The sequence below is a fragment of the Topomyia yanbarensis genome, chromosome 2 (assembly GCF_030247195.1).
Source record: "Topomyia yanbarensis strain Yona2022 chromosome 2, ASM3024719v1, whole genome shotgun sequence".
Lineage (NCBI taxonomy): Eukaryota > Metazoa > Arthropoda > Insecta > Diptera > Culicidae > Topomyia > Topomyia yanbarensis.
Window position 1 is genome coordinate 55,345,638 of NC_080671.1, and position 27,174 is coordinate 55,372,811.

At 38.4% G+C, this 27,174-nt stretch overlaps 1 protein-coding gene across 1 annotated transcript in view; it reads right to left on the bottom strand.

Annotated features, from left to right (window-relative positions):
* LOC131685319 (leucine-rich repeat-containing protein 15) overlaps positions 1–27,174 on the bottom strand; it is a 463,474-nt gene that overhangs the window by 36,688 nt on the left and 399,612 nt on the right. Inside the window, exons 3-4 of the mRNA XM_058968963.1 lie at positions 11,434–11,636; positions 273–598 (exon numbers count right to left, since the gene is read on the bottom strand). Coding sequence (XP_058824946.1) covers positions 273–598; positions 11,434–11,632 — 525 coding nt within the window. The 5' untranslated portion in view covers positions 11,633–11,636. The remainder of the gene's footprint in view (positions 1–272; positions 599–11,433; positions 11,637–27,174) is intronic.

A 27,174-nucleotide genomic window follows, 5' to 3' on the forward strand; every position in this document is an offset into this window, starting at 1 on the left:
TTTTCCGCCACTCGAAGATAGAGCGAACCATCATGTGATGGTACCTTCACTCTCTGGCAAGGTACCGGGTGCAATTTAGCAAAAAATAATATTCGACTTCAGAAGAAATTATCATGGGAATTCGACTGCTATTTACATTTTTACGAGTCTACCGACATTGCTCCGGCATTATTTGGCTACTATTCTAGATGAGCACTCGACGACCGGGGCTCGTTCGGCAGCGTCAGCTTGGAAAACGGGAGCTGAGTTTTTCTCGTTCGTAAAACACTCACCTTCAAATGGCCGAACGTCCCGCTGGCAATCCGTTCCATCCGATTCTTTGACAGATCCAGTTCCAGCAGGTTGTCCTGACCGCGGAAGTTGTCGACGATAATCTGGGTGATGTTGTTCCGGGAGAGGTCCAGCGTGCGCAGTTTGACCAGACCCCAGAAGGAGTTCATGCCGATGGCCGGCACGTTTGCGTTGGTGATTTTCAGCACTTCCAGCTTGGAGAAGGTCTGGAAGATTGGTCCGATGGTGAGCGAGTTTTTCGAACCCCGAATAAGAATTACTTCCACTTCCCGGTCGATGTCCGGCACTGGAATCGCTTTCCATTCAACTGCAAGAGAGAGAGAGAGAGAGGAAATGGGGGAGAAAAATTGGATTTACTGTTATGTTGATGGCATTTCTCTGGGCTGTGCTATGTGTGCTACTGACTGGAACTATATGGATCTTTTCCCCATAAGCTTAATACTCGGAAGTAATACACCATGAAGTGGCTATAAATTAATTTCGGGTCAATGCGAAAAATGTGTAATGGAGTTGTTTTTCTAAAAACGCTCAATATACCCATTAGTGGGCTGTGTTTGGCTCTCGATTAGAAAGTGTGAAAAACTGTGGAAAACTGTTTGAAAAATATCTTGTTTTCTTTATATAGGAGGCCCTCAATTCGTCTGGAGTCTCACATTTTTAACGTTTCATACAAAATAAATGGATAGTAATCGCCAAAAGCTTTGAAAAAATATTCTGAGGCCCGGAGGACCGAGTTTCACATACCAAACGATTCAGTTCGACAAATTGGGACAATGTCTGTATGTGTCTGTGTCTGTATATATGTACACTAATGTCATGTACTTATCTCAATAATAGCTGAACTGGTCTTAACGAAACTAGTTTTTAAAAGAAATGCCTAACGTGATAATTTAACGCTTTTATTTTTAATTTTTGGTTGTGTTGTTACTTTCCGAGATATGGACCATTTTATCAAAACGCCACATGTCTTAAGCATATGACTTTCGAGCAAAACAATTTAGTTATCGATAGGAAAAATTAATTGTAATACTATTCTAATAGAAGATAAACAAGTAAAAGGTAAAGCACCAATTAATCTCGAAAAAAAAGCCTTAAAAATAGTAAACAAACTGAGGCTACAACTGAGAAGGTATCGATTGTATTCGCTACAAGAATATGAAATAATTTTGAGCGGCACAAAATAAGCATAACTAATAGTCAAAACCATACTTTGCATGAAGGACATACTAGCAAATTCCCGCGAATGTCGTTTATTATTCTTCTAACTACTACAAAGAGAAGCAAGTAGGTTTATTACGAAGAAATAAGAAGTACGAAAGAGAAAATTTACTAATTTAACACACTTAATACACAAAATTAGAAAGACCAGTTGCCTCCATATTGTGAGTGAAATGACTGTTGAGGATAGGATGCCATTTCTCCCAACTTTCCCTATTTTTAAATGCTAAGAATGTTTCCTTTAAAAAAGTTATAAACTGTAATTATCCCAGTGCAACTTCAAAACTTTATTTTCCCATAGTGCCAATAATGTCCAAAACTTGGGATGGGTTCTGGATTCTGCCAGATGCCAAATAAAATCATTAATCTAAAAAACTGTTCATTTCATTCAACTTTTCAGATTATTTTAATGTATGAAACTGATTGCAATAAAAAAATTATAAAATTATATTTAAATCAAAAGAATTAAATGATTAAACAGATTAAGTGCATAAAACCAATAAAATTTAATATTTGATGTATATGAAATTGAAAATTGATAAAGTTTTTAAAGCCGAATAAATAATTTAATAAGCTGAGTTAATTTTCCAAAGAATTATAAAATATTATATTCTAATATTGTGTTATAAAATGAATGAAGTTATCAAATTGAAAAAGATGTGATTGGTGTAACCCGTCCGGGTAACAATTTAGCACTGGTTGGAAATACACCATTTTTTGGGTATACACTCCGTAGAGTGTATTTGTTTACATGAAATTATGCTCACCGCTGTTCGCATTTAGTTATAAATTTTCGTCCATTTTTGCGTTTGTGAATGGTTTGGTTTGTGCAGATAGGTATAGTAATTTTTGTTTGACATTTGTGAATAAGTAACATAGGGTTAGCTAGGCTACAATTCTCCCTTGCTGTCGAAAAGTGTGCTGCATTCATGAAACGAAGGGTGTCAGCGACGGCGGTGGAAGGCTGAAGGTTAATTTACATCTTGCAAGCGGGGGCCATCGTAGTTGATCCAGTTAGTTTCGGACCACGTTGCTGTGCAGGTCAGTTTTGTTTTCGGTGATGACCAATTCGTTGTTGGAAAAATCCAGCCCGCTAAATAACGCGTGTGTGCGGAAGCAAATTCCCGCAAAAGTTCCGGCTCGTGGTTCGAGAACTCTATTCTGGTATCGGGTGGCCGATTAGGGGAGCTAACCGTTAAGAAGCTACTCGCTTCCCCGATTAATTATAAAGGACCCAGAAGACGTCAAGCTGCTCTCGCAGTGGAGGATCAGTCGAACGAGCCTTGCTCTCCTCCACTGCTAATCGTTAAGAAGAGTGAAGCAGGTTGGACATCGTAGGTAGGTAGGTCTCTGCGTTGTCTACCAGGGCCATTCACGGAGAGTGGGTGGTCCTGGCGATTATTCGCCCGGTCGCTAGAGAGGTTCCTACAAAAGAGCCTTGCTCACCTCCCTAGCTAATCGCTAAGGACAGCTGCCGGAGCAGCTAATTCCAGGAGAGCTCGGCCGTTGTTGTACCGGCCGGTCGGACGAGACCTCCCCGCCTTTCGCCCGCAGCAATGAGTCAAAAGCAGCAGCAGCAGCAGTGAAGTGGAGAATCGGAGGAAATAAACGCGGTAAAATTTATTAATTTATTTTGTTTGTTTACGCCTCTCTTTACCTACGAAAATGGGATATTCCGGTAGGGGCACCTAGGACGCCCTGGCAAAAAGGGTCGCCGGGCAATCAGAACCAGAGTAGTGGGCAAACTGCTACTTACATTTGGCGCACAGCGCAAAATACACTGAAAAAAAACATTTTCCACATCTTGGAAAATATTTTTTTTCTTCCGGTGTGTGGGGTGGTTCTACTAAAATTGAAAATTTTTCTAGAACAGTGGTGAAATTTCTTCCGTAATATTTTTCCGCGGTATTGTTTATTTATTTACAGTTTTCATATTTTGTTTTGATATTTTGCTTTTTGTCCAAATCGTTGAATTGTATTGCTTGTGATTGGTCTGCCAGACGAGTTGTTTGAAGGTTGTTGTCTTACATTTTGTCGTGGTGGCCAATTGCCTTGTTCTCTCGATTCGATTTTAGACATTATTAGTGCAATTCGTTTTCCTGAAATTTTAAGGGAATCGTTAGTGGGCGAAATATCAGAAAATTTACCTGCATGCTTTGTGTCTTGGTGATTTTTTCCAATATAGCGCGTTGAAGAAATTCATTTTCATTTCTATGAGCTGGACTTTGAGTTGATATCCCGAAGCATTGTTATCTCTCTTGATGCGGGTGCCCCGCGGCAGCGGCGTCTTCGGAGAATTTTGTCGCATGAGCGGTCGACTCGGAGCGAATTAGTCCGCACTTTTACGCGGTGACGTAGCGGAACAAAGGAGATCTGCCTTGGTAAACTACTAGCAATCAAGGAAGATCTCCAGTATCGGTGCCCAAACAAGGAGGTACCGAACACGGTTGCTTCATTGGGGGTCCTTCATGTTATCCGGAATTATGTGGCAGGGGAGGTCAATTAGGAAATTTCGGAATTGTTGGAGGAAGTTCATGCAATTTATGACAGTCATTTCAGTGACGAACAGGCAGCACTTCCTCCCGACAACCAACAAGGGGAGGATGGAGAAATTTTGGGAGATTTGTTGAGTACATACGTACCTGCATTTCTACAGGGATCCTTCCGATAATGAAGAATCTCTTTTCGAACAGCTCGTAGGAGACGATCTGTTGCGTGTCTTGTGCGAGATGAGGGACGAGATTCAACAGTTGCGACAGCAATCCAACGGTAATAAAGCTCTAGCGTCTCAGGGGTCTGATGCTTTTTCAAAAGCTACTGAAACGCTAATGAGCAGTACTGCTTCACTGACAACAATTTTGTCAGTTTTAAGAAAGACGGTTCAGGAAGTTGTCTCACAAGCGAGTAAAGGCGCTATAACCTAGGCTCATTAGCCAGGACAGGGCTAAATACCTCTGCCCAGGAACCAAAGGAGTGACATTAACCCTCTTAGCCAAGTCACTCCCAACGATTTATAAAATCCCTATCAAATTGAAACAGTCGATACGGTTGTCCACGTTTCTTCCTTATTCAAGGTTCAAAATGGTTTGTTGCATAAATTCTTCATTAAATGGATAATTTAATTGCCGTATATTCTTGAATCATCTTCATTCTGTACGCTGCACAGTTGGCCTGGCCACTTTAATAATTGTGTAACATAGCATATGTACCACAATCATTAATATTGACAAGAAATATTGTAGGTGAACATCTGCAATTTTCCAGGATCCCTACATGCATTGGCTGTGTATGTGTAGCCTAGACTAGACTAGGCTAGACGGTTCAGGAAGTTGTCTCACTTCGTGAATCCGTCAGTGAACTTCGGGCACCAGTACATCAGAAGGAAAGTGCTCCTGAGATGGATCTGCAGACCGATCTGTAAAATTTGCGTTTGATGGACGTATCAATCAGTCCCGATCAATTTGTGTTGAAGGGAGGATTCTTGGGTCAACAAAATCTATGTCCATCACTTCCAATTGCGAAACCGAAACAAAACACCAGATTCCTAGCCCCGTACCAAACTCAGAACCAGCCTTACGTTCCTGAATTGACTGAACAGCTGGCTGGACCATCCTATCGGAACTTTTCGATATCCACCAACGCGGGAAACGGATCAATGGCAGCCCCAAGGAATTACTCACGAAATACGTAACGCGTTGTTGATTGGAAGATTCGGAAGTATGCTGGAACTGACGAAGGAACGGGACTAAATGAATTCTTGGACACCGTAGCGAGTTACGCTGCGTGTGAACAAATGTGCGAAGATGAACATTTCAATTCTGCGATTCATTTGTTCACTGGTATCAAGCTATGCGTGCGCAAAACCGATACTTTAACTGGAACCATCTTGTTTGCGAGCTCAAGGTAAATTTTGTACATCCTGAGCTTGATGCTACGCTCAAGATGGAGGCTCTCCAGCGCCCGCAGATGCGTAACGAAACTTTCCAGGAATATTTCCTGGAAATGAAAAAAAATATTTCGTGCTATGATGGTTCCAATGGCACCGAGCGAAAAACTCGACGTGCTCAAGCGGAATCTGAAAGCCGACTATACACAAATGCGAATTCTCAGGCCAGTAAACACGCTTTCAGAATTGATGAGTCTTGATAAATCGATCGACGCCTCCAAGACGCCGATTTATTAGAAAGTTTTCGGTTCTTCTCGGGAAGTTGCTGCTTCTTCTGATAATCCTCCACAAAACAAACAAAAACAGAATCAACGAAACCAAAAGCGAGGTGGACAGTATAAAGGCAACGCATGATCCAAAACGTTTTGAAACAAGAATGCCCAACCGGCCGTTTTTAGTTCCTGACAGCTAGAAAAAGAAATAGCAATCAGGACGGCAAGAATCTCGAGGGAAACCATCAAAACCAAAAACAAGTCGAACCACCGCAGAAACCTCTAATCTGTCTATTTGGTGGAAAAGCATCGTCCGCCCATGCTCAGCGTCTGCTACAGTTGTGGAGACGAAGGACACGAATAACAAGGTTTACGACAGTTTTCAGCCAGCTCGTGATGACGACTATGATAATTCGTTGTCTGTCAAAACAATCGTCCTTGATGACCCTTTCGAAAACCGTCCATTTGCAATTGTCGCAGTGTTTGGCAAATCCTTCAAAGCATTGCTCGACAGTGGTAGTAACGCCACGATAGTAGCTAAAAAGCTATACCGAAAGTTTGGAACGACCATTCGAACTACGTTCCGTAAACGGTCAATCCTTACCAATCATTGGACAAGCGTATCTCCCGTATACTTTTCAAAATTTGACAAAGGTCCTATGCACTCTTATAGTAGAGTATCTGACCGTCAATTCCATTCTAGATATGGACTTTTGGCGCGCCTTTGGGATTTCTCCTGCGGTACAAAACTGTGCTCTGCTGAACTTAGGTCAGGAATCGGAAGACGATGAAGAAGATGAAGTACCGCGTGAGTCTATACTCACTTCGGAACAGTTAGCGCGCGTAGAAGAAGTAAAGAAGTATATCCAGGCAGTAGAGCCCGGAAACTTAAGCCCAACCTCATTCACAGAGCACAGGATTGTCATCAAAGATGAATTCCAAGGTGCGGCACCCGTTTGCCGATATCCTTATCACATAAGCCCAAAGAAACTGTCTGAGGTCTGGGAAGAAGTTGACCGATGGCGGTCTGTGGGAATTACCGAGGAGATTGGTAATATTGTGACTGTCACGAAACGAGACGACTCAATTCGCCTCTGCTTAGACGCTAGACCTCTCAATGAGCGTACTGTACGGGATGCATACCCTCTGCCCCACCCTGAGTTTATTCTTCAGACAGACGCTAGTGACGTAGCCGTCGCTGCTGTTCTGGTACAGGAGTATCGAGGGTGAGAAAGTAGTTGCCTATTTTTCGCACAAACTGACTACTCCCCAAAGGAACTTTCATGCAACTGAGAAGGAACGTCTGGTGGTGATAATGGCGGTTAAACACTTCCGAGGTTACCTGGAAGGTTATCATTTTCGACTGATCACTGATTCGTCAGCGATTACACGTGTAAGTAAATGTAAATAGGGGTTTTGCCCACTACTCGGGTTCTTGTTTGCCAGCGGACCCTTCGTTTCAGGGCGGCCTAGGTGCCTCTACCGGAATTTCGGATTTTCGTAACAACAAATAACAAATGTAAACAAACAAATAAATTACTAAATTTACCGACTTTTATTGTCCTCCAACTTTCCACTTCACTGGTGCTGCTGATGATGACTCACTGCTGCGAAGGAAAGGCGGGCGGTTTTCTGCGACCGGCCGGGACAACAACTGCCGAGTTCTCTCTATTTACGTTGGCTGCTCCGACAGCGGTCCTTAACAATTAGCTAGGGAGGTGAGCTTGGCTCTTTTGTTGGACGACGACGTTGGTGACGAATCACCGGATTCCCTTGCTCCCCTCAAGGAAAGTGTTCTTCCCAGGTGGAGCTGTCGTCCTACCTGCTTTCCTTTCCTTGACTGTTAGCTGCAAAGGAGAGCAACGCTCGTTCGATTTATCCTCTGCAGCGAGAGGGGCGAGTGCGTCGGATCCTTAACGGTTAGCCGGGAAAGCGAAAACTCCTCTGCACTTAGCTTCCCTTGGCACCACAAGTATCACGAGCGCCCAAACCACGGGCCGGCACTTTTGACGGGTATCCTTCCGTCACATACGCGCACTTCACAAAATTGTTGCTGTGGCGGTCAACTGTCCCGAAACTGCGTATCGAGGACGTCCTTTCTTCACCGTGGTCTGTCACTATCTTCCAAACTCGATGGCCACCTTCCACCTCGACCGAGAACAAACACCAACATCAAAAAACCGTACCGCCACATAGCTGTCAACACCTATGCGCAGCATAGCCAGTACACTTATTTCAGCAGTAGGAGAGCGGTGGCCTATCTAAGCCCTATGTTTATATGTTTATACGCAAATGTTTAACAACATTTTATACACCTATCTGCACAAAAATAACCGTTCACAAACGCGAAAATGAACAAAAATTTATAACTAAATGTGAACGGTACAAAACAGTGGTGAGCGTAATTTGCGTAAACAAATACACTCTACGGAGTGTATAGCTAAAAATAGGTATTTTTCCACCCAGTGCTAAATTGTTACCCTGATGGTTTACACATGAATACTGAAGACTAAATGAAAAACCAGTTCACGTTTGAGTCGTTGGAGTTTAGAATTACAACTCTACGACATGTCTTTTGAGCACTGGAAAGGCAAGGACAATGTCGTTCCTGATGCGTTATCTCGGGCCGTAGCAGCCGTTTCAGCTTTGTCCACCTAAGACTGGTACTGTTTGTTTTCAAGTATGTAAACTCGAAAGTTGTTCCGTGCGACTCGTGGTTCAGTTGGAAACTCGTCCCAGCGCCCGAGCTCCGTCAAGATTTGATGCAACGTACCCACAAAAATTTGCTTCACGCGGGATATGATAAAACGATCCACGAAGTGCAGTTGCGATATTACTGGCCTCGTATGGGATAGGAAATACGAAAGCACATTCGAGAATGTGGGACGTGTAAAGATATAAAAACTCCTTTCGTTCCAGTCCAGCCCGAAATGGGTCAGTCGCGTGCGACTAATGCACCATGGCGAATGGTTTCTGTGGACTACATTGGTCCCCTTCCAAAAAGCAAACGTGGCAAATGTCTTCAGCAAGTACGTCATGTTAACCCCAGTTCGTAAAATCGCTAGTACGTCACTCTGTGCGATACTGCGCGAACAGTGGTTCAATCGCCATGGTAGCCCGGAAATTCTGCTGAGCGACAATGCCTCCACTTTCACCTCGAAGGAGTTCAGTCAATTCTTAAAAGAAAACAACGTCAAACGTTGGTTGAACTTCCGATATCACTCGCAGGTTAACCCAGTGGAGCGAACAAATCACTCGATAAACACTGCAATTCGGAAATTCGCTCGAACCGAGCAGCGCAACTGGGATGTCCACATCACCGATGTGGAGCGCATCTTAAATACTACCGTTCATTTCTCCACTGGTTTTAGTCCTCATTTCATTATACACGGGTGTAAAATGGCATCTGCCGATGACTTCAGTAGGATTTCCGGTGAGGGTGATCTAGAAACAAGACACCAAGAGTTAGACAAAATCCGGGAGATTGTGGTCAAAAATTTGCCAAAGGTAAGCGAGGCGATTCGACACCAATAAAACTTGCGACATCGAAAGTTCGCCAAACCTTTTGAAAACAGTCAAATGGTTTACCGTCGAAACATGAAGTTATTGAATGCACTCGAGTCTTACAATGCTAAACTTGGACCACATTACTTACCGGTAAAAATTTTCCCCAAAAAGGGTGCATCTTCCTACGAGCTGGAGGGTTTAGCAGGTAAAAATCTGGGAGATTGGCCAGCAAATCTCCTCAAACCAGCATAATAAAAACTTTTCCATGTCGTCCGTGGGTATACTTTTACATGGATTACTCACTTGGGAGTTTTCCAAAAACAGTCGTCAGTTCCTGACGATAACATCACGGACTTCGGTCCGAATAAATTAATTCTCTGTCCTCTCTATATTATGCAAGACCAAATCTACCGCAGAGAGGATTCTGGTAACCCTCGCATACATTTTCTTCTGTGCCTCGCTACGGCTAGGTTAAAATAAATGATATACTAATTCTAAAGCTAGGTACTGTTCTTTTTATGCACCTTCGGCCAAATACGGACTTTTCGTACAAAATCGAGTGTTCGTGATATGGAATACTTACGGAATGTTACAATGGAGGATAGGATTACGGAAGTCGTACACACCTAGAAAAAATAGTGTAAATTTACGTCTCCTGACCCTGACATATACGAGCATCAAAAATGGCTTAGTTTTACGTTTGATTTTAATTTTACATGACGTTTAATTTCGTAAATCATGTAGTTTTACTCCACATACAGCGTTTGTTCTGAATGGTAGGATGTGTAATTTTATGTCATTGCGCATGTAAAGTATATGTTTCATGTAAAACTGAATGGAACACGGTAATGTTCCGTAATTTCGTAAATTACGGTTTGTTGAATTGTGTCATGCTTTCAATTACGTCAACGATAAAATTCAGATTTTTTTGGAGTGTAGGGTTACTGCGCCCTAATTCATCTTAGCTCCTCTATTCATCTCACTCATTTGACCACATTAGTTAGAGCAGTGTTTGCTATCTCCATTCAATGCAGTAGCTTAAATGATAGGATGCATAAGGGTACGGTGTATTCGACTTTTTGCTTCACTCAAACGCGAGCTTTTTTAAATTTTCCATGCAAAAGTTTTAACTGTACTGCTTCTTAGAAACGAAGCAAAGATGATGATACCTATTTAAGTGCAATCCAGTCACTCTAAGATGAGTTATCAACAAACTAGACGCATCCTTTCATATCATAAGTTGAGTGATTAATCCTTCTAAAAGTGAGATAGAAAATTTATTTCCCCAAATAATTTAGCTAGAAGCTCGCAGTCTTCAGTCAAGTTCTAGAAAATATTGTTTTGAATAACTTTACTGAAGATATTAAAACTCTACATAGCAACGGTAGTGAGATATGTAGGGTTGCTTGAGATAGACCCCTTAGAACAGTTTTTCTAATATAACATTTTACGATTATTTTTTATATTAAAAGGGTCTTCTACAAAGTTGTTAAGAGTGATAAAATACACATGTTTGATGAAGACAATGAATCTGTAGCTCTTGAAACAACAAATTGTCAATTTTCGAATATTTTTAGGTCAAATTATACCTTAAGCAACTTCCTTAATCGCAGAAATTCGCAGATGGCTTTGATTACAGTTGAAAGTACTAACTTTTTGCGAACTTTGACTTTTCGGCGGGTTTGACCTATGATTATGGATGTTTTCCTTGAATCTCTATTTATTCATTGCAAATTAGGTTAGGGTTTCTCCAAAGACACACGTCGTGTTGGCGGAATCAACCGAACTCTGAGTCGATGGGTTTTCCATCCACATAGTCTTTCTAAACGAAAGGAATCTCCTTGCGGTTGTCAGAGGGTAGCAAGACACATGTCTGCTGCATGGGAATATTGATTGAAATTCCAGAGAACTAAAACGAAAAATGAGTGGTGACTAGCAGATCGTACATATGTGGGCATTCGATAGAAGTAATATGAATCAAAATGTGCAGCTCAAATTCAATACTACCTGAGTACAAAGCAATTGATTTAACCTTCTATCTAACAACCTCCACATTTCTGAAAAGGACAAAGGCACCGTAAGAGATTTCCTCAAAATAACACAAAAGGTCAGAGTACAACAAAGCACCCGGCATACCTATACGTAAAACCGACAAACCCAACCCCCAGTTGAGTCGGCTAGACTTCCGTTGTCAAGTTGTCAAGGCAAATGACAAAGGCTTATAATGATAGATAAATCCTATTTACTAAATAAACTCACCTTTGGAGCAGCTCGTCTGGTAAAGCCCTCTCTGATCAAGGCTACATTCACAATCCGACGGGCATCGTTTAAGGGCCTGGCTGTCGGTGAACTGCACACAGGCGACCGTTAGCAACAGTAGCAGAAGGATGGCGAAGGTTGATTTGCTTCGTGCATCGGTGCTTCTGCTGAGGGAGCTCCTCGTCAAGGATGGATCCATTTTGCTGGAACGATAATAAAGCGAAATAATCTGTAAGAAAACTTTATTGTGGCTACAAATGGAAGATTAGTTAAGGCAACAACGCTGCTGGAAGTTTTGCGAGGAAACAAGTGGTTCAAACATTGAATGGGGGAGGGATTAATCCTCATTGATCAAAAATGAAGTGAAATATTTGGGCGAAGAATCTATAAATTATAGCAATTACAAATATTTTCAGTTAAGATCGCACGTTTCACATAAGTGCCACAAATAAAGCAACTAATAAGCTATGAATTGCATTTGAAATTAGGTATCTACGTCAGCTCTACGAATAACACTTACAACTGTTAGTGCTCAAATGAAAGGTTGTAGTCCTTTTTGTTGTAATTATCTTTGTAGACCAATCTTGCCTAAATCAAAATTTATAGCTGTTTGAAAACTTCATTGTTTATAAACAACATGGACATGAGCGGGTTAAAAACCCCAAATCCAATCGGAAGAACCTCACAGTAGAGACATTGTGACGTTTTGATCGCTTTAATCGCCTCTAATAAATTGAGCTCCGATTGCGGTCATCAAAGTCTGTGTCTATGTGCGGGCTGATGATTGCAACCAATTTACGCAAATGATTTCCAATTAAGAAGGCCTTCAGGGGGCTGAGCAATAATTTTCCTTCGAAAGCGCCTCGATGCTGACGACAAACGCACATATTCATCACTTTGAAAGGATGCTTCGAGAGAGAAAGAGAGCACGAATATCTTGACGGGATTTTCGTACCCTTGTCATATAAATGGAAGAGATTGCAATGGGGGAGGGAAGGGGATGGTATTCGTTTAGATTGTGAAAGTGGCCTCATCCAGATCGCGATCGTGATTAATTGAGCAAGGTGGCGGAAATCCTGTTAATTAGCATAATTGTCTCGCAATCGACCGCGTTTCTTGGCTACGAAGAATCATCGTTCAGTAAGTAATGCATAGTCGCACTCAGGCGGGAACGTATTTTCGCGTTTCCCAAAAAAGAATAGAACATATTTTTGGATAGTTGAAAAGGGTTTTCGATGCGATGTTAGATTTTGATGAGTAGGAAGTGTGGGGAATCTAGCCGATGTGCACCAAGCTTGAATAAAATTTAAATATATCTATCCCACAGGAAGCACGCAATGACAGCACTGCTTCACATAGCTTCAGAATCCTCCAGACTAACAGAATAAGCTATTACAAGCACTCCCAGAATTATCATTCGGTGGCAGAACAAGCTTAATAAGACTCGAGATTGTGCTGAATCTCACTTGTAAACGCTATGATTCCTGGAACCGCATGTTGCTCTGACTTCATGCATACAGAAAATGAACATGGTGCCTACATGGCCCATATTTTCACGTATTTTCTACTTAGCCTCACATCCATATTTTAACGTCAAGTCTGTGGCATGTCGAAAATACAAGAAAATCCTTTCGCTTTAACTACCCTGAAAACGGTAGCCTATAAAGATGATGGAAGTATTCGCGCATAAGCATGGCGAAGGGGCAAAACAGACAAATCCTTTCTGTGCGGGTGTTTGCTTCGTGGCTGTGTCATGGATGATTACGATAGCGTACATGCACGTGAAAACCAACCACGAAAATTGTTGGAGATTCTCACCAGCAGCAGCCTGCCCAAACTTACAACACCAAAAATTACGTATCAAGTATGGTGGTTGTATCTTCGGGGGAGATAAAATCCGACAGTTGCAACATACTGAGATAATCAGGTATTTTGCTGTCCTTCTACAATGTCAGGTTGGTTGGATGCATGCTCATTCAAAGCAAAAGGTCATATTATTTTTATATTCAATCTGATAGCAGCCTTTTTCCCTAATTGAGAAATAAACTATGTTTTCTCCACTAAGAAGAATATTGTTTAAAACCATATTTGTACGTAAAGGGCACAAAACTTGGCTAAATTAATTATAGAGATGTGTTTCAAGCTCCTCTCATCAGAATCTGACACTAACTTAGTGACAGGATTAGGCTAGTGTCGGACTGACGCTAGCTCCAAAACCGATTGTTTGTGTTTCCGAGTCCTGCGTCCCGCAAGAAAAATATAGCATAATCCATATTGCAGTTTCGGTTCCAATAATTTTCATCAGCTTAATCATAACAGCTTCTCTTGTGGGACGCAGGCAGGGCCGCCGAGAGGGGGGGGGGGGGGACCGGGGTGTTTCCTCCCGGGCCCGGAGTTCTGAAGGGGGCCCGGATTTTTACCAGAAACTAAAATTTTGACAAATACTTTTCCGACCAAAATTTATTTGAGAATGCAATTAAAACTTCAATATCTTGTGCATGAGGTAACTAGAATAGCGAAAGTTCTAAACTACTGCATATTTGGTATCAACTATGTTTATCCCAACCTAATTCTCGCATCGAAACGAGATCAGTCTCGAGCGGGCATAGCGAAATTTGTACATTGAATGTCATGTACGCAGCTCACCTAGGTTCGAATCCCAACCCCGTACACAGGAATAGAGATTTTTTATAGAAAGATTCATAACCTGAATGAAGAAGCGAATGACCTTAAGGTTAAAATGTCTATAATCGAAACAAAAATATGATCAGACTTGTAAGAGTTAAACAATTAAATGGTTTGATTAGAAGTCATGAAGTTGTCTTCAAATTTCGCCAACATGAAATCGATATTTTTGATCTATTCAATTCCAATCTTCGAAAGCGCTGGATTAGAATCGACAGTAATTATTGAAAGAAAAAACCCTGCTTAGGGTTTCCACACCGGTTTTTGGGGGCGAACTCCGTGTCTTCGTTCAGGTAAATCCGAATTCGCCAGGATGCCTTTTTCTCTATACCAGGAATCGTCCAGCACCCAGTCCTCTTAAACATCATCCTCGGGTTGCAGGCTGTAATTGTTAAGGACCGTCTCTTCAATGGATCAATGTTCCTTACAAAGATTCTCGAAAGAAACTGGAGTGTGATTTCACACCCTGTGTTTGTTTACTGAGGAGTGAGCGTGAGATTTTGAACGTCGCTTCCTGAACGTACCGATCTTATTTTTATTTTTGATCTATTTACTAGAAATCAGTTACAACATTCTTGTAATATATTTTAAAGTGTGCACACCAACACAAATGAAAGATTTTTCCTGTTTTTATAGGATTATGAATGTTTTTAAAAGCAGCATAGCGTAAAATCCAACCACAACCCTTATTTGAAATTTGATCCATGTTTCTCATTTTTTTCCATTTTTAATTCCTACATGGATTTTTTTTATTTTGTTAAAATTTCATTGATCTATTTTTTCAAGTCGTGGATTATATTTGTATTTCTACAATTGTAAGATTCTGCCTTTCTTATACTTTTATCTTATCCATCTTTTCACGTTCCTTACTTTTGCTTTTTTTTTCTATTGCTATCATTATCACTTACTTTAATTTATAGTTCCCTCTTTGTTATTTCATTTTATTCGCAATTTTTCGAGAAAATTCTTCTCTCTTTATTTTATTTTTCTTATTGTTTCATATTTTAATACCATGCTTTTTTATTTGTTTATTTTGTCATTCCATCTAATTTTTATAATTTGTTTGTTTACTACATTTATTTTTATCATAGCCTTTTTCTATTTCCTTTTTTTATATTTTTCACATTTCATTTTTTACCTTTCTCCTATTTTCTTCCTTATTTCTAGTTTTTAGCTTTTCGTTTTTCGTAGTTTTATTTTTTTTCCCATTGTCCATTTAATATAATTTTATTTATTGTTTATACCTTAAATATCTTCATATTTAATTCGTTATTGTTATTTCTTCATTGTTTCCATTTAACCTATTTTGAAAGTACTTTTTTGTTGACCATTTTCCTATACGTTTACATTGAATTTTTTTTATTTTCCTAAAAAACATTTGATTTATCTTTTTTGCCACTATACGCACTTGTTCTTCACTTTACATTTAGTTCGTTGTTTGAATTTCAAATTTAAATTCTAGTGTTTTTTTATGTTCTTTAAATAATTTAATCCAATTTATTCATTTTCTTCGTGTTAATTTTTCATTTTTTTGATTGTATAGTATACCATGTCGGCTTTTTCTACTATTTTTTGTTTTCCATTTTGTCTGTTTGCTCCGTTTTTGTTTAATACTTCCAATTTTCTTTACTTTTTCGTCTTTTCATCATTCCAATTTTCCAGTTTTTAAAAATTTTACGGATAGTCCATTTTTTTAAATTTCTCTATGATTATTTTATTCTTGTCTTTTATATATGCTCCTTTAATTTTATGCATTCTTATAGTTTTATTTACTTTTTCTATTGTTTTAAATATTACTTGTTTTAATGGTAAATAAATTTTATTATTCTTGATTTATCGAGTTATTCAGTTTTATGCATTTTTTATATTAATGTTTGTATTCTTTTCAGTAGTTTTTTTTCATTGACATTGATTCTTAAAATTTTTCCAACTTTCCTATCGATTTTTCATTATTTTCACCATTTGTTCAATGTTCGACTTCTTTAATCTTCGCAATATGTTTTTCTAGTTTCCTGTTTTCTTTTATCAATTTTTTATAGGTTTTATTTTGGTTTTTCTCGATTTAACATTTTTTGACAATTGACATTTATTTGTTTATTTGGTTGATTTTGTTGTTTTTAGCAAATTTGTACATTCTTTTAATATTTATTTTCCTATTGTTTTTATCTTTTGCTGTTCATCTCCGCTTAGATATTTTTAATTTTTTTTAATTGCTACATTTTTAATCTTTCCATTTTCTTACTTTTATAAATACTATTGACAAAAATGGTGCTTTTCAAAGTCGCCAATACTCTCGAAGAGGTATTAAAAAACTCCCAAAGTATAAAAAACTCTACGTTCTTTTTTTCCTTCATTGGCACTTCAAACAACTAGAGCTAAAACCTGGTACATAAATATAAAATTTCAGTGTACTATACATAATATCAGTGAACTCCAATGGATTTCAAACATTAACTTTTTTGTACTCAGGCAATACATAGTGGTGGGGGCCCGTACGTTGGACCCCCCGGGCCCGTATTTTCTCTCTGCGGCCCTGGACGCAGGACTTGGGGTTTATTCAGAAACACAAATAGTTTTTTGTTTTTGGAGCTAGCGTCAATTCGGCGCTAGCATAAGCCTGAACAAAAGATCACGATTTCACGAAAATAGTGACCAATTTCTAGAAATTGTGAGTAATAAATCTCATATTCATGAATCTATTTGTGTTTCCAAAAAACTAGTTCGCCTCGACTATATACATGGCGTTACACTCGAATGTTTGGTTGGGTTACTGTTGTTGTTCCCTGGTCATGTTTTTGTTATGATTCTTGTTCATAATTTGAGAATACATAGCCGCCAGTTACATGATATTCATGATTTCAGCAGCTAATTCGCGATTTTTCTGATTGCTCAACACGTTACCTTGCTATTGTATTCATAAGTTTACTATCAGGTTTTTCTGTCAGATTGGCGGGATAATGATTCCAGGATTTTAATCGCGCATTTCGTAATTTCTATTCACGTTATCGTCATATTTTAGTCATGTGTAGAGTGAGTCATATTCATGATTTCAGGTTCCTAGTCACGGGTTTTAACATTTTTGTCACGTGTGGTTCGTGTTCATGATTTCAAGATCGTAGTCACGATTTTCGAATTTATATTCACGTTATCGTAATATTTTATTGTAGAGCTTGCTTTAGAATTTGACACGTGAAATAATATGGCACATGTTCATGATATCGGCAGTTTCAAATGAATAACGATGTTCGAGGTTCTAATAGTTTTCTCATATCTTCCTATTACTGGTCACTAGCAGCTTGGCATCTCATGAAGAAGTACACAAAACAAAAAAAAAACAAAAAAGATTCCGTGATTAATACTCCAAATTTCGCGAAATAATTCACGTGAAAATTTCATTACCATGTTGCATTAAATTGAAAATAATTAGAAATATATTCGAAATATTACAAGCACACAAAATAGATTGCAAATCATGTGCTAGGAATCATGAACTAGTCCACGAATACATGAATAATATTTCATGATTTTGTGAGCTATTTCACGATCAAGGACTATCATACTAGGTATCATGAACCAGTTCACCAATACATGGAAAATATTTCATGATTTTATGAACTATTTCACGAGCATGGAACCACGAACCAGTTCCCGAATACATGAACAATATTTGGGATGATCCATAAATGACGAAACTCTGCGCCCCCTTGTCCCCGCAAATTTTTAAAAAAATCTATTCTATTCCCCTTTAAAAAAAGCTACGTAGCATGACATGACCCCTTACCCCCTGTCGTCACACATCATCACAAAACACAAAACTCCCTCCTCCCCCATATAATGCTACGTCATTTATGGATGATCCCTTTGATGATTTTGTGAACTATTTCACGAGACAGAACGGTAAATCGTGGCTATTATACTAGGATTCATAAACTAGTTCACGTATACATTAACATTCTTTCATAATTTTGTGCTTTATTTCACGGGCAAGCGTGGTCATGACTATTGTATTAGTAATAATGAACTAGGTTACGAATTCAGAAATAATATTTCATGATTTTGTGAATTATTTCACTATTTCGTGACTAATATATTAGGAATCACGAATTGGTTCACGAGGATTGAATGGATTCATGAATAAAATTCCGAGTTTCGTGAAATAGTTCACGAGAAAATATCCGAAATGTTTTGATTTTGTGAACTAATGTTCCTCAATATATGAATAACATTAAGAGTCAACCTTTGGTTTTTTAAAATAATGTTCATTAAGTTATGAGTTAGTTCACGTACAGAAAATCGATTTGGCGGAAACAGTGACTGAAATTTACAAAAAAAAATATTTCCAATAATAAAAGCACTATGCTGTTTGCTGAAGGGTAATTGAACATAACATTAATTATAAAACAAATGATTTTTGTTCATGTTCCTGTTTTCGTAACGTTGAAACGTGATTGTTTAAGAATTCATGGCACTTTATTCACGATTTTGGGAACAATTTTTTTCCGTGTAATGTAGGGTTCTGATGAGCGGAACTCAAAACCCACCTCCATAACTACTTTCTGTTAGTATCAGCTGACTTCTAGCTGACATAATTTAATCGAATTTCACATTTCCATAATGGTAAAACATGATGATGAGTTATGTTCTACCATAGACCATGCGGTAGACTTGGGTACAACGCCCTACTCCTACTTAGCAGAAGGCAAAGAATTCTTCACATTTCCTTTCGATCATGTCCATATGAGCCTGCCTAGTCCTAGTTTTCCGTTCTAAGTTTATAACTGATTCACTTTAGAATACCTATCCGTCTTTCAATTTCGTTGCTTTCGTTTCTCTTAGTCTCAAATTTGTCGAAAATAGCCAACAAAATCGATACATTATAATTATTAATTCCTTACGAAATTTCGCATCTTTTAGTGGCTTCTGAAACCTGAAAAACAGAATGATGTGAACTAGTTTTTTTTTTGGAAAAGTGACTGTAAGGAATAGATAGTACCGCGATCAATAGAAAAGATGTGTCATGAAGGAAACTATTTAGTCTCACGATAGAAAACTCATTTGGGTGCTTGTTTGTTGAATGGCAGAATCCTGCTTCACAATGTTGGTTGGCGAAAACTTAAATTTCATCGATTCTGTTGTTTTGCTTCGCAAACCTCAAATCAAAGCCATCGGTCAAAGGAATTGAAAATACCCAAATCTAAACTTAAAAGATAAAAAAATTGGTGGGTAATGTCATAGGCATAACCGAAGTGAAGTAGAATATACTATAGATTCTTACTACAAATAGGGTGACAATACCTGACGAATGAAAGTCGTAAGATAATCGCGCTCTTCGCTGATGCAAACTCGATTGTACCTTCCACTCGAACATCCTTGGCAGAATTTTTTCCAGATTTTCAACAGAAAAATATCGCGTTCAATTTCTGCAGTTTATTATGAACCAGTTTTTCAAAATTTTGTCACTAGTCGTATTGATGTGTTCCGATTTTGATGAAAATTTGTGCATATGTGAGATTGACTTCGGCCAAGTATTAAGATCCTACTTTGAGGAGAAGTGGGGTAAAACGGGCATTGAAAATTGGTCCGAAGAAATAGAAAAAAAATCTTTCTAACTCTGGTTTACCTTCATGAAATTCTGTATAGTTTTTCTGAAAGGGCTTTGAAAGGGGTTGAAAATAGTATATAGCTTTTTGATTTATAATCAATACATTGAAAAGCATTCATATTTATCTTGAAAAAATGACAATTTTGATTTTTTTGCGATTTTATTAAGTTAAACCAAAGTTAGAGAGATTTTATAATTTCTACCTATTTCTTCGGACCCATTTTCAATGCTCGTTGTACTCCACTTCTCTCAAAGTAGGATTCTAATATTTGGTAGTAGTTCATCCCACATATGCACAAAACAAACGCTGAAATTTTCATTAAAATCGAAGCACATCCATACGACCTCTCGAACAAAAGGGTGCCACCTTTTGAAAAACAGTCTCTTAGAAGAAACCGTGTATTTCTTTCGTGAGTTCTTTCTACACTAACCAACCAAACCTGGAAGCTGATTTTGAAAAAAAATTCAATCTTCAACTAAGCGAATCAGGCGAAACATCTTGAGAATATCTGCATAGGACAGTGATGAAGTCTTAGGCATTAGCTATACATCATTGAAGTACAGCACAAACATGAACGGTGCAAGGTGCCTTACTTGGGGTATACTTGACGTGGAAGTAAATGCTGGCGCCTAGCAATTGTCGTTGATTCCAAATTTCTGCATTTCGGCATTATTATTATAACGTGATTCACTTAATCAAAAGTAGTGGATAGGTTGGGTAAATGACATCAGCTTTACTGTGACGTTCCATGGTCTTTGTTATGTGCGATATCATAGGATGTTAGGCACATAAAGTTAGTCGCTGTCGGACGTCCAGACATAAGGCCATATTGATCATCACTTAGGCAATGCTGGGAGTAAACTCGAAGAGGTTCGATGATGAACAGCTCGAACAACTTCGAGCACAAAATTATTGTTATTGATGGCTTCTTTATTTTCCATTTTTGGACTGGAAACATGTTCGCAGATTTCCAGCAAAATGGTGAAATGCCACTGGTGAGAGATGTCCTTAGATGGAAATAAACTACGTCACTAACTTTTCAGAAGTAGTGAAGGAAATCCCTCGGGTCCCGAATTCAAAGGCGATTTAAACCGTGAAAAAGTTCTCGTAATTGACGTTTTATCGAAATCGACAGCCCTCCGAGATTAGTCCACGACCAGAACCAGTTCGATTGTTTCTTACATTTTTTTCTATTTTCAAATTTTAAATATGTTTTAAAAGGTTTTTGGCATAGAGGAGAAAACCCAGGACCTGACTGACGTTAAAAGCCAGGGTATGTCCTGCGAAACCATGACGTCTGGTCACCCTAAATACAAATGCTGCAATATATTACGACCTTCTGAAATATTGCATTAAACCAGTTATTTCAGTTTTTCTAATGGAAATACCACAATATCGGGGCCCGCAGGGTTACAGTGAAACACATTTTTCCACGAATTAATTTTGATACATGTTAATTTGGGTAGTGGTAAATAGTTTTACTCTGTTGCGACCTCTTTTTCCCAAAAGGAAGTTGTCTTTAGTTGAATTGTTCGGTTGGGAACAGAACAAAATGCTGCATTCATCTGTCATTTCAAATGGGTTCAGCTATCCAGCTATTCGTATAAATTAATAACACTTATTTTAACAATATCCGATACGCTATCTGTCCAGTAAGAATCATTAATTGTACAATAGACCAATGCGGTTGACTTTCGATTAATATGAGCTGAAAAGCATAGTCTCTGTTAACCCCATAACAACCCAAGTAACAATTGTTGTTTTTATATCACGCTACAAGTGCAATCTAAGGTTTATGAGTGACTATAAAACTAACATAAAACCTAAATTGTTACTAGGGAAATAGCGGGCCCGTAGCGTTCTGGTGGCCGGGTTGGCGCCCGCCAAGTGCGCAAACTTTGGAGGGCGCTGAAATCGTGATCTTCTTTATAAAATAAGTGAGGATTAATCATGAAATAAGTCACGATAGGAGTGCAATTTCCACTATACACACTAAATTATTGTACGAAAGCCAATGTAAACACCAAAGCAGCACACAACTGGGACTCCACCAAAGGCGCTAAAAGTTTGCGCTACGGTCCTGTCGGTCCCATTCAGATCTATTCACAATATTTTGTGTTGACCTTAAATGAAAAGTAAATAAACAACGAACGTGTTTGAGTAGCACAACACAAAAATTTCCACTGCAAAGACTTCAAATTAAAAAATATCCAAAATTATTGCAAACTACTTTATCGTTAGTTTATTCAGTTTTATAGAAACACAAGTGGAATTGACAATAAGTGGTCATGGGCAGTAAAGCAGTCTTCCTCCTTAACCCTTTCATGCCCAACTTTTTTCTAGTGCATGTAGGGTTTCAAAACAAAATTTTCCATTAAAACGTGGCGAATGACCCTGTGCGGTTAAAGCCCAATAAATAAATAATAATAATAATAATTCCTTTAAAACGGTGAGTTCAAGAAACTCGAAAAACCTTTTTTCATAAAGGTAGGTGCTTTCCTTGCAGTGCTAGAAGCAGCTCAATTTTTACCTTCCAATGCTCACTACAATTTTCCTAGAATATTTACAATAGTCCAACTGCGTGGAAAATGTAGCCAAAAATAGTCTAAATTTATAAGTTTTATCAGTTTTCACTAATATTGCAACATAACGAAGTTATATGAAAAATTCATTTTCCGTCGTCAACGTAAACGGTCTCTGGCAGCACTGCTCCATCGGAGTTCAATTAGACTAATTGCAATAACTTCAGTTCTAGAGCTGATCCTTGTAACTGTTAATACTCAAATGAAAGCCAATAGTCACATTTATTAGCCTTACTTGTTTTTGTGAGCAAATATTGCCTCAATCAAAAGTTATAGCTGTTTAAAAACGTTGTTGTCCACAAACAACATGGGCATGAATGGGTTAAAGCTGTAGCAAAAATCGTGGAGTAAGCTAGATCAATTGTCATCTAGAAGTTAACGCCATGCCATGCTGCGGAAATTGAAGTCTTCTCGATGCCGGGAAAAGTTCCACAATATCACCAGTGATCAACGTATCCTGCACTAAGTTTAATCTCTGGTTGGAATGACACATGAGGCTTTTGACGTTCCTGGAAGCGTTGAAACTCTTTATTTTATCTAAAATTCCAAAAACCAAGAGCTGTTTGCTTCGGCTTGGTATTGGAGCTGATAAATCGTTACAAGTAATCTCATCTGCCTATAGTTTTTCACACTTCTAAGCCAAGCGAGCATAATGATTTGTCCATGGTGAGTAGCGTAGCCCTTTTTAGTATTTCTGTAAAAAAGTAACAAAAGCGTTTTTTAAAGGCATGCTTCAGATTTCTTGAACGTTGTTTGTACGCGGGGCATGGTTGTGTGGACTCTCTAGCCAAAGGTTATCTAGCACGAGATGGAAGGACACACCATTTTGTCCCGTCCAGTGTGATTGCCATTCAAAATCTTTGCTCACCGGAGCAAGGGTTCTTGAAATAACTAATGCCGTGTTTCAGTATATCCACGCACGACAAACTCGAATCGGTGACTACACCGTTGATCTCAACTTTCTTAGAGGAAATGTAAACGTGGTAGTCGTTCGTAAAAGGCTTGTCGCCAGTAAGATAATTTGTTTGGTTTAGACAGATTATCATAATTCTGAGTTTATCTGTGAGAACTTTCGATCTATCTGCTACGACTGAACCTTTTTTCGTCAGTTTTTGCGAAAGAATTAGGATACTTTGCGGTTTATTTTTGATTCGAAGAAGATCAGGTATGGTACGACCGAACTGAATGTGTATGATTTTAAACGGAAAGTCGGAGTCTTTGATGACGAATCTTGTTCGATAACTATTTTACCAAACCTTTAAACGGAAATAGGTTTTGGAAAGAGCTTTGTTTTAGTCGCAAGTGCAAAAAGATCAATGGATAATATCTGGGACATAACCGAATGTAGTGATGGCACTTGAACTGGTCATTCGAATGTAATGATATGCACCGTATTCAACAATCTACACTGCCCATAAAAGCATGAGAGTCCCATATTGAAAAACTGCAAGCCGAGAAAAACGCTGTTCAAAATTTACATTTTTGTTGAGCCTTATGGATGGGACAACCATGTTTTGGTATTTTTTTCGATAGTTTCTGAACGAACCTGGTAATCTTATTTGTGCATTATGATTCAGTGGTGATACACAATACAATCCAATAGATAACTCATTTTCGACAAAAATCCATATGGGACTCTTATTCTTTTATGAGCAGCACAATGCACGTCACAACTACTAAAAAATGTCCCCCCAATATATTTGTTTTGATATACAGATATAGCGCATCGAAAAAATCCCTAAACAAAATTTGAGCTCTATCGAAAAAAAAGTCTTATAATGTCATGAAACATCGAGATCTGGTGTAATCTCATCTCGAAAAAATGCCTTTCTGGGACATGGATTTTTTTAGTTGAGATGCGTCTTGAGTTCGGGAATGCAGCTTTTAATTTTTATATCTTGTAGATATTCAAAAAATGTCCAAAATCTGGTGATTTTGAAAAATTGATTTTATTTTGAAAATTTAAAAGTTTTAGAGAAAAAAACCCTTGAAATAATCACGAGACGACTGGTATGATACAAGACCTGCGTTTCGTACTTTTCCAAGACATTTTGCATCAAAACGAAATTAAAAGCTGACTTCCCAAACTCCAAAATTTTACTAGTTCCTTAAAGGCTATCTACGAATACCATTTTTATTTTTCGAGGTGACATTAGATCTAGACATTTTATAACAATCTAAGACATAAGATTCCGTGGTGTTCTTTTCACGGTTGAAAATTTTCACCATTTGACCGCTAAGCGCTACACCTTAATCATGCCTGATTGAGCTGAAATTTTGGATACAGACTTTTTTCGAGGTGTCGGGTTATAAAATTCAATGGTTACTTTTTTCCATACATGCTATTGGCACCCTAATATACAGTCTCCTGAATAGAAGCTTACATTAATTGAACGGCAGTCAAACACGAGCAAATTTTGGTCGATTTTTTTTTGGAAATCGGTACTTTCGATATTTTTACAAGTTTCCAACCTTCGGAGATAAACATAACGGTTGGTGAAGGAACAAATATTCAAATAAGGTCTTTGTATTGGTGTACGATAAAGATGGATTGAATTGCTTAAAAAATTGTTAGTTCAGTAAACTGATCAGATAGTCTTGGGAAACAATCCTGTATCTGCTGCCTTTAAATGCCTAGGGTTAACCGGTATCTGAAAGTCTCCAGAAAAAATTCTCCATCCGTCACCTTCAAACACCTAACTTCGAACGATATTCTGCATCGAAACTATATTTGAAATTTTGGTCAATTCGCTTCACCCAAAGTTCTAAAAAAACTCCTAAAAAAGTTTTTTTTTCAACCTGAACCCCTTATCCCTCCCTCCTTAAATAATTTTATTTGGAAGTCATGTAAATAGCTAACATTTATTGGTTTGGCAGATGATTAAGAAACTTGCTTAACTTTTATTCTCCAGTGATGATTATTCTGCTCCTTCGACATTTGAATGAGGAAATACCACCAAATGAACAAAATAATCTAATTATGACATGCATGCAATCCTGTAATATAAACAGGCTTCAAGTAGATATGTTCGCCAGTGCGTCGATTTTTCACCGACACAAGGGTGCGTCATCACATCCGTAAACAATAATGCGTCAAAAGATCCGAAACAATTCTTGTGTCACAACGTCTGAAAGAAGTGCTGCGTCATAATGACCGGAATCTTATGACATTGCGTTATGAAATCCGGGTTGATATGACACACTCATAGTTTCGGTTATTATGACGCATAGGCACCACGACATAACATCCTAGGTCATAAGCTGAGACGAGACATGCAAATAGCAAAAAATCACAGCCAGTTCATTTAAACTATGTGAGGCAAAAAGAGAGGCTATGTGAGACAAACGATAGAATGAACAGAAAAAAAAAGAAAACATCTTTCGGCAAGTCTTGTCCCAGGTCATAAGGTCCCAAAAGAGGGTCTGGGATATTGTGACGCAGAAGGGGTGCGTCGTACAATGACGCAGTTCTTATGCGTCACGTAGATTGAAAATAACAACTAGACCTTATTCTACGATTTTTTTTCTAGTACTTATTTGTAACCATGATTTTTGCAAAGATATCCCTAATAATACTCACAAATATTTCGATGAAAGGTAAAGGAAACTGTGCCACCTTCAATTTGAGTGCTCGATTGATGGTTCTTGAATCTAGTTGAGAAATTGTTTTATGGTGTTACAATTCAGTCATGGGACTATTTTATTAATGAGGTATGAGATGGTAACGAAATATTACAAAAAAGGAAGGGAGCATTAAAATCATTAAAAAATTTGCCATTTTTTCACAACCGACTATTCACAAAGAAAAATGTCATAGTATCAAAATCAACGGCTTTAAATTGTAGGACGAGAACGGTTTTTCTGGTGGGTTGATATACCTTATTAAGGCTACGATCGTATATGAGGATAATTTTATGGTATGAATAACCACGATTCCATACGAGTGAAATTAAATGTAACGTAACATACAACGAGCTTCCTTACTACACGTTGATCAGCTTAAATATCATAATCGTCCAGTTGAACTAACGTCCTGATGGAATTCCTCACGGTGGATGATATGCACATGGGTGCATATGCCCTATATAAGCTCAGCTGCACACCCATAAGGGTGTATTGATTGATTTGCCATAGAATGATGAATCGAACATTTTCCCATAAAAGAAACGATTTTCTAGAATAGCTATAGTCACTTGAAGCTCAAAAACCGACATCAAACGCATTTTCCAAGCATCAAAGCAATGCCTCTTCACATCTACCGACAATGGTGACCACCAACCGACACCGGGATGAAAGATTGTCCATCAGTCGATTCATCTCCAGTGAACCGTTGTCGGTGGAGAATTCTTTTTCCGTTCACTCTGCATACACTTTTCAGTTACTTTAACCCTTGCATGTTGAATATAGATAACAAAAGGTAAGCAGGATCCAATCACTTCTCGCCCCAGGTAAAATTTTGCCGTGAAAGTGTTATATCGGATACATCGATTTATTATTGCTTTATTTAATCCGTTTCTGCGACAAATGAATAGCTATATTTACCCGGAAAATGATCCCACTACAGTGGCCCCTACACTGCGAAATGTAATAACGGCTTGATATTACTGAACATGTTATTACTTTCTCCTTCATGATGCCGATCATATGTGATATAATGGCAGCTTTATAGAGAAGTTTGATTTTTTGTATGTTGTGTACTCTACTCGTCAGTAACTGACACCAAATTGACACCAGTTAGAAACTAATTGAAAACATTTCATACAACATATGTGAGCGCATAAAGCACAATTTGCATCATTCAGAACCGTTTCAGTGACGGTTCAATACCGTGCATGGGTACCAATATTTCTCCACATATTTCATATACGCGC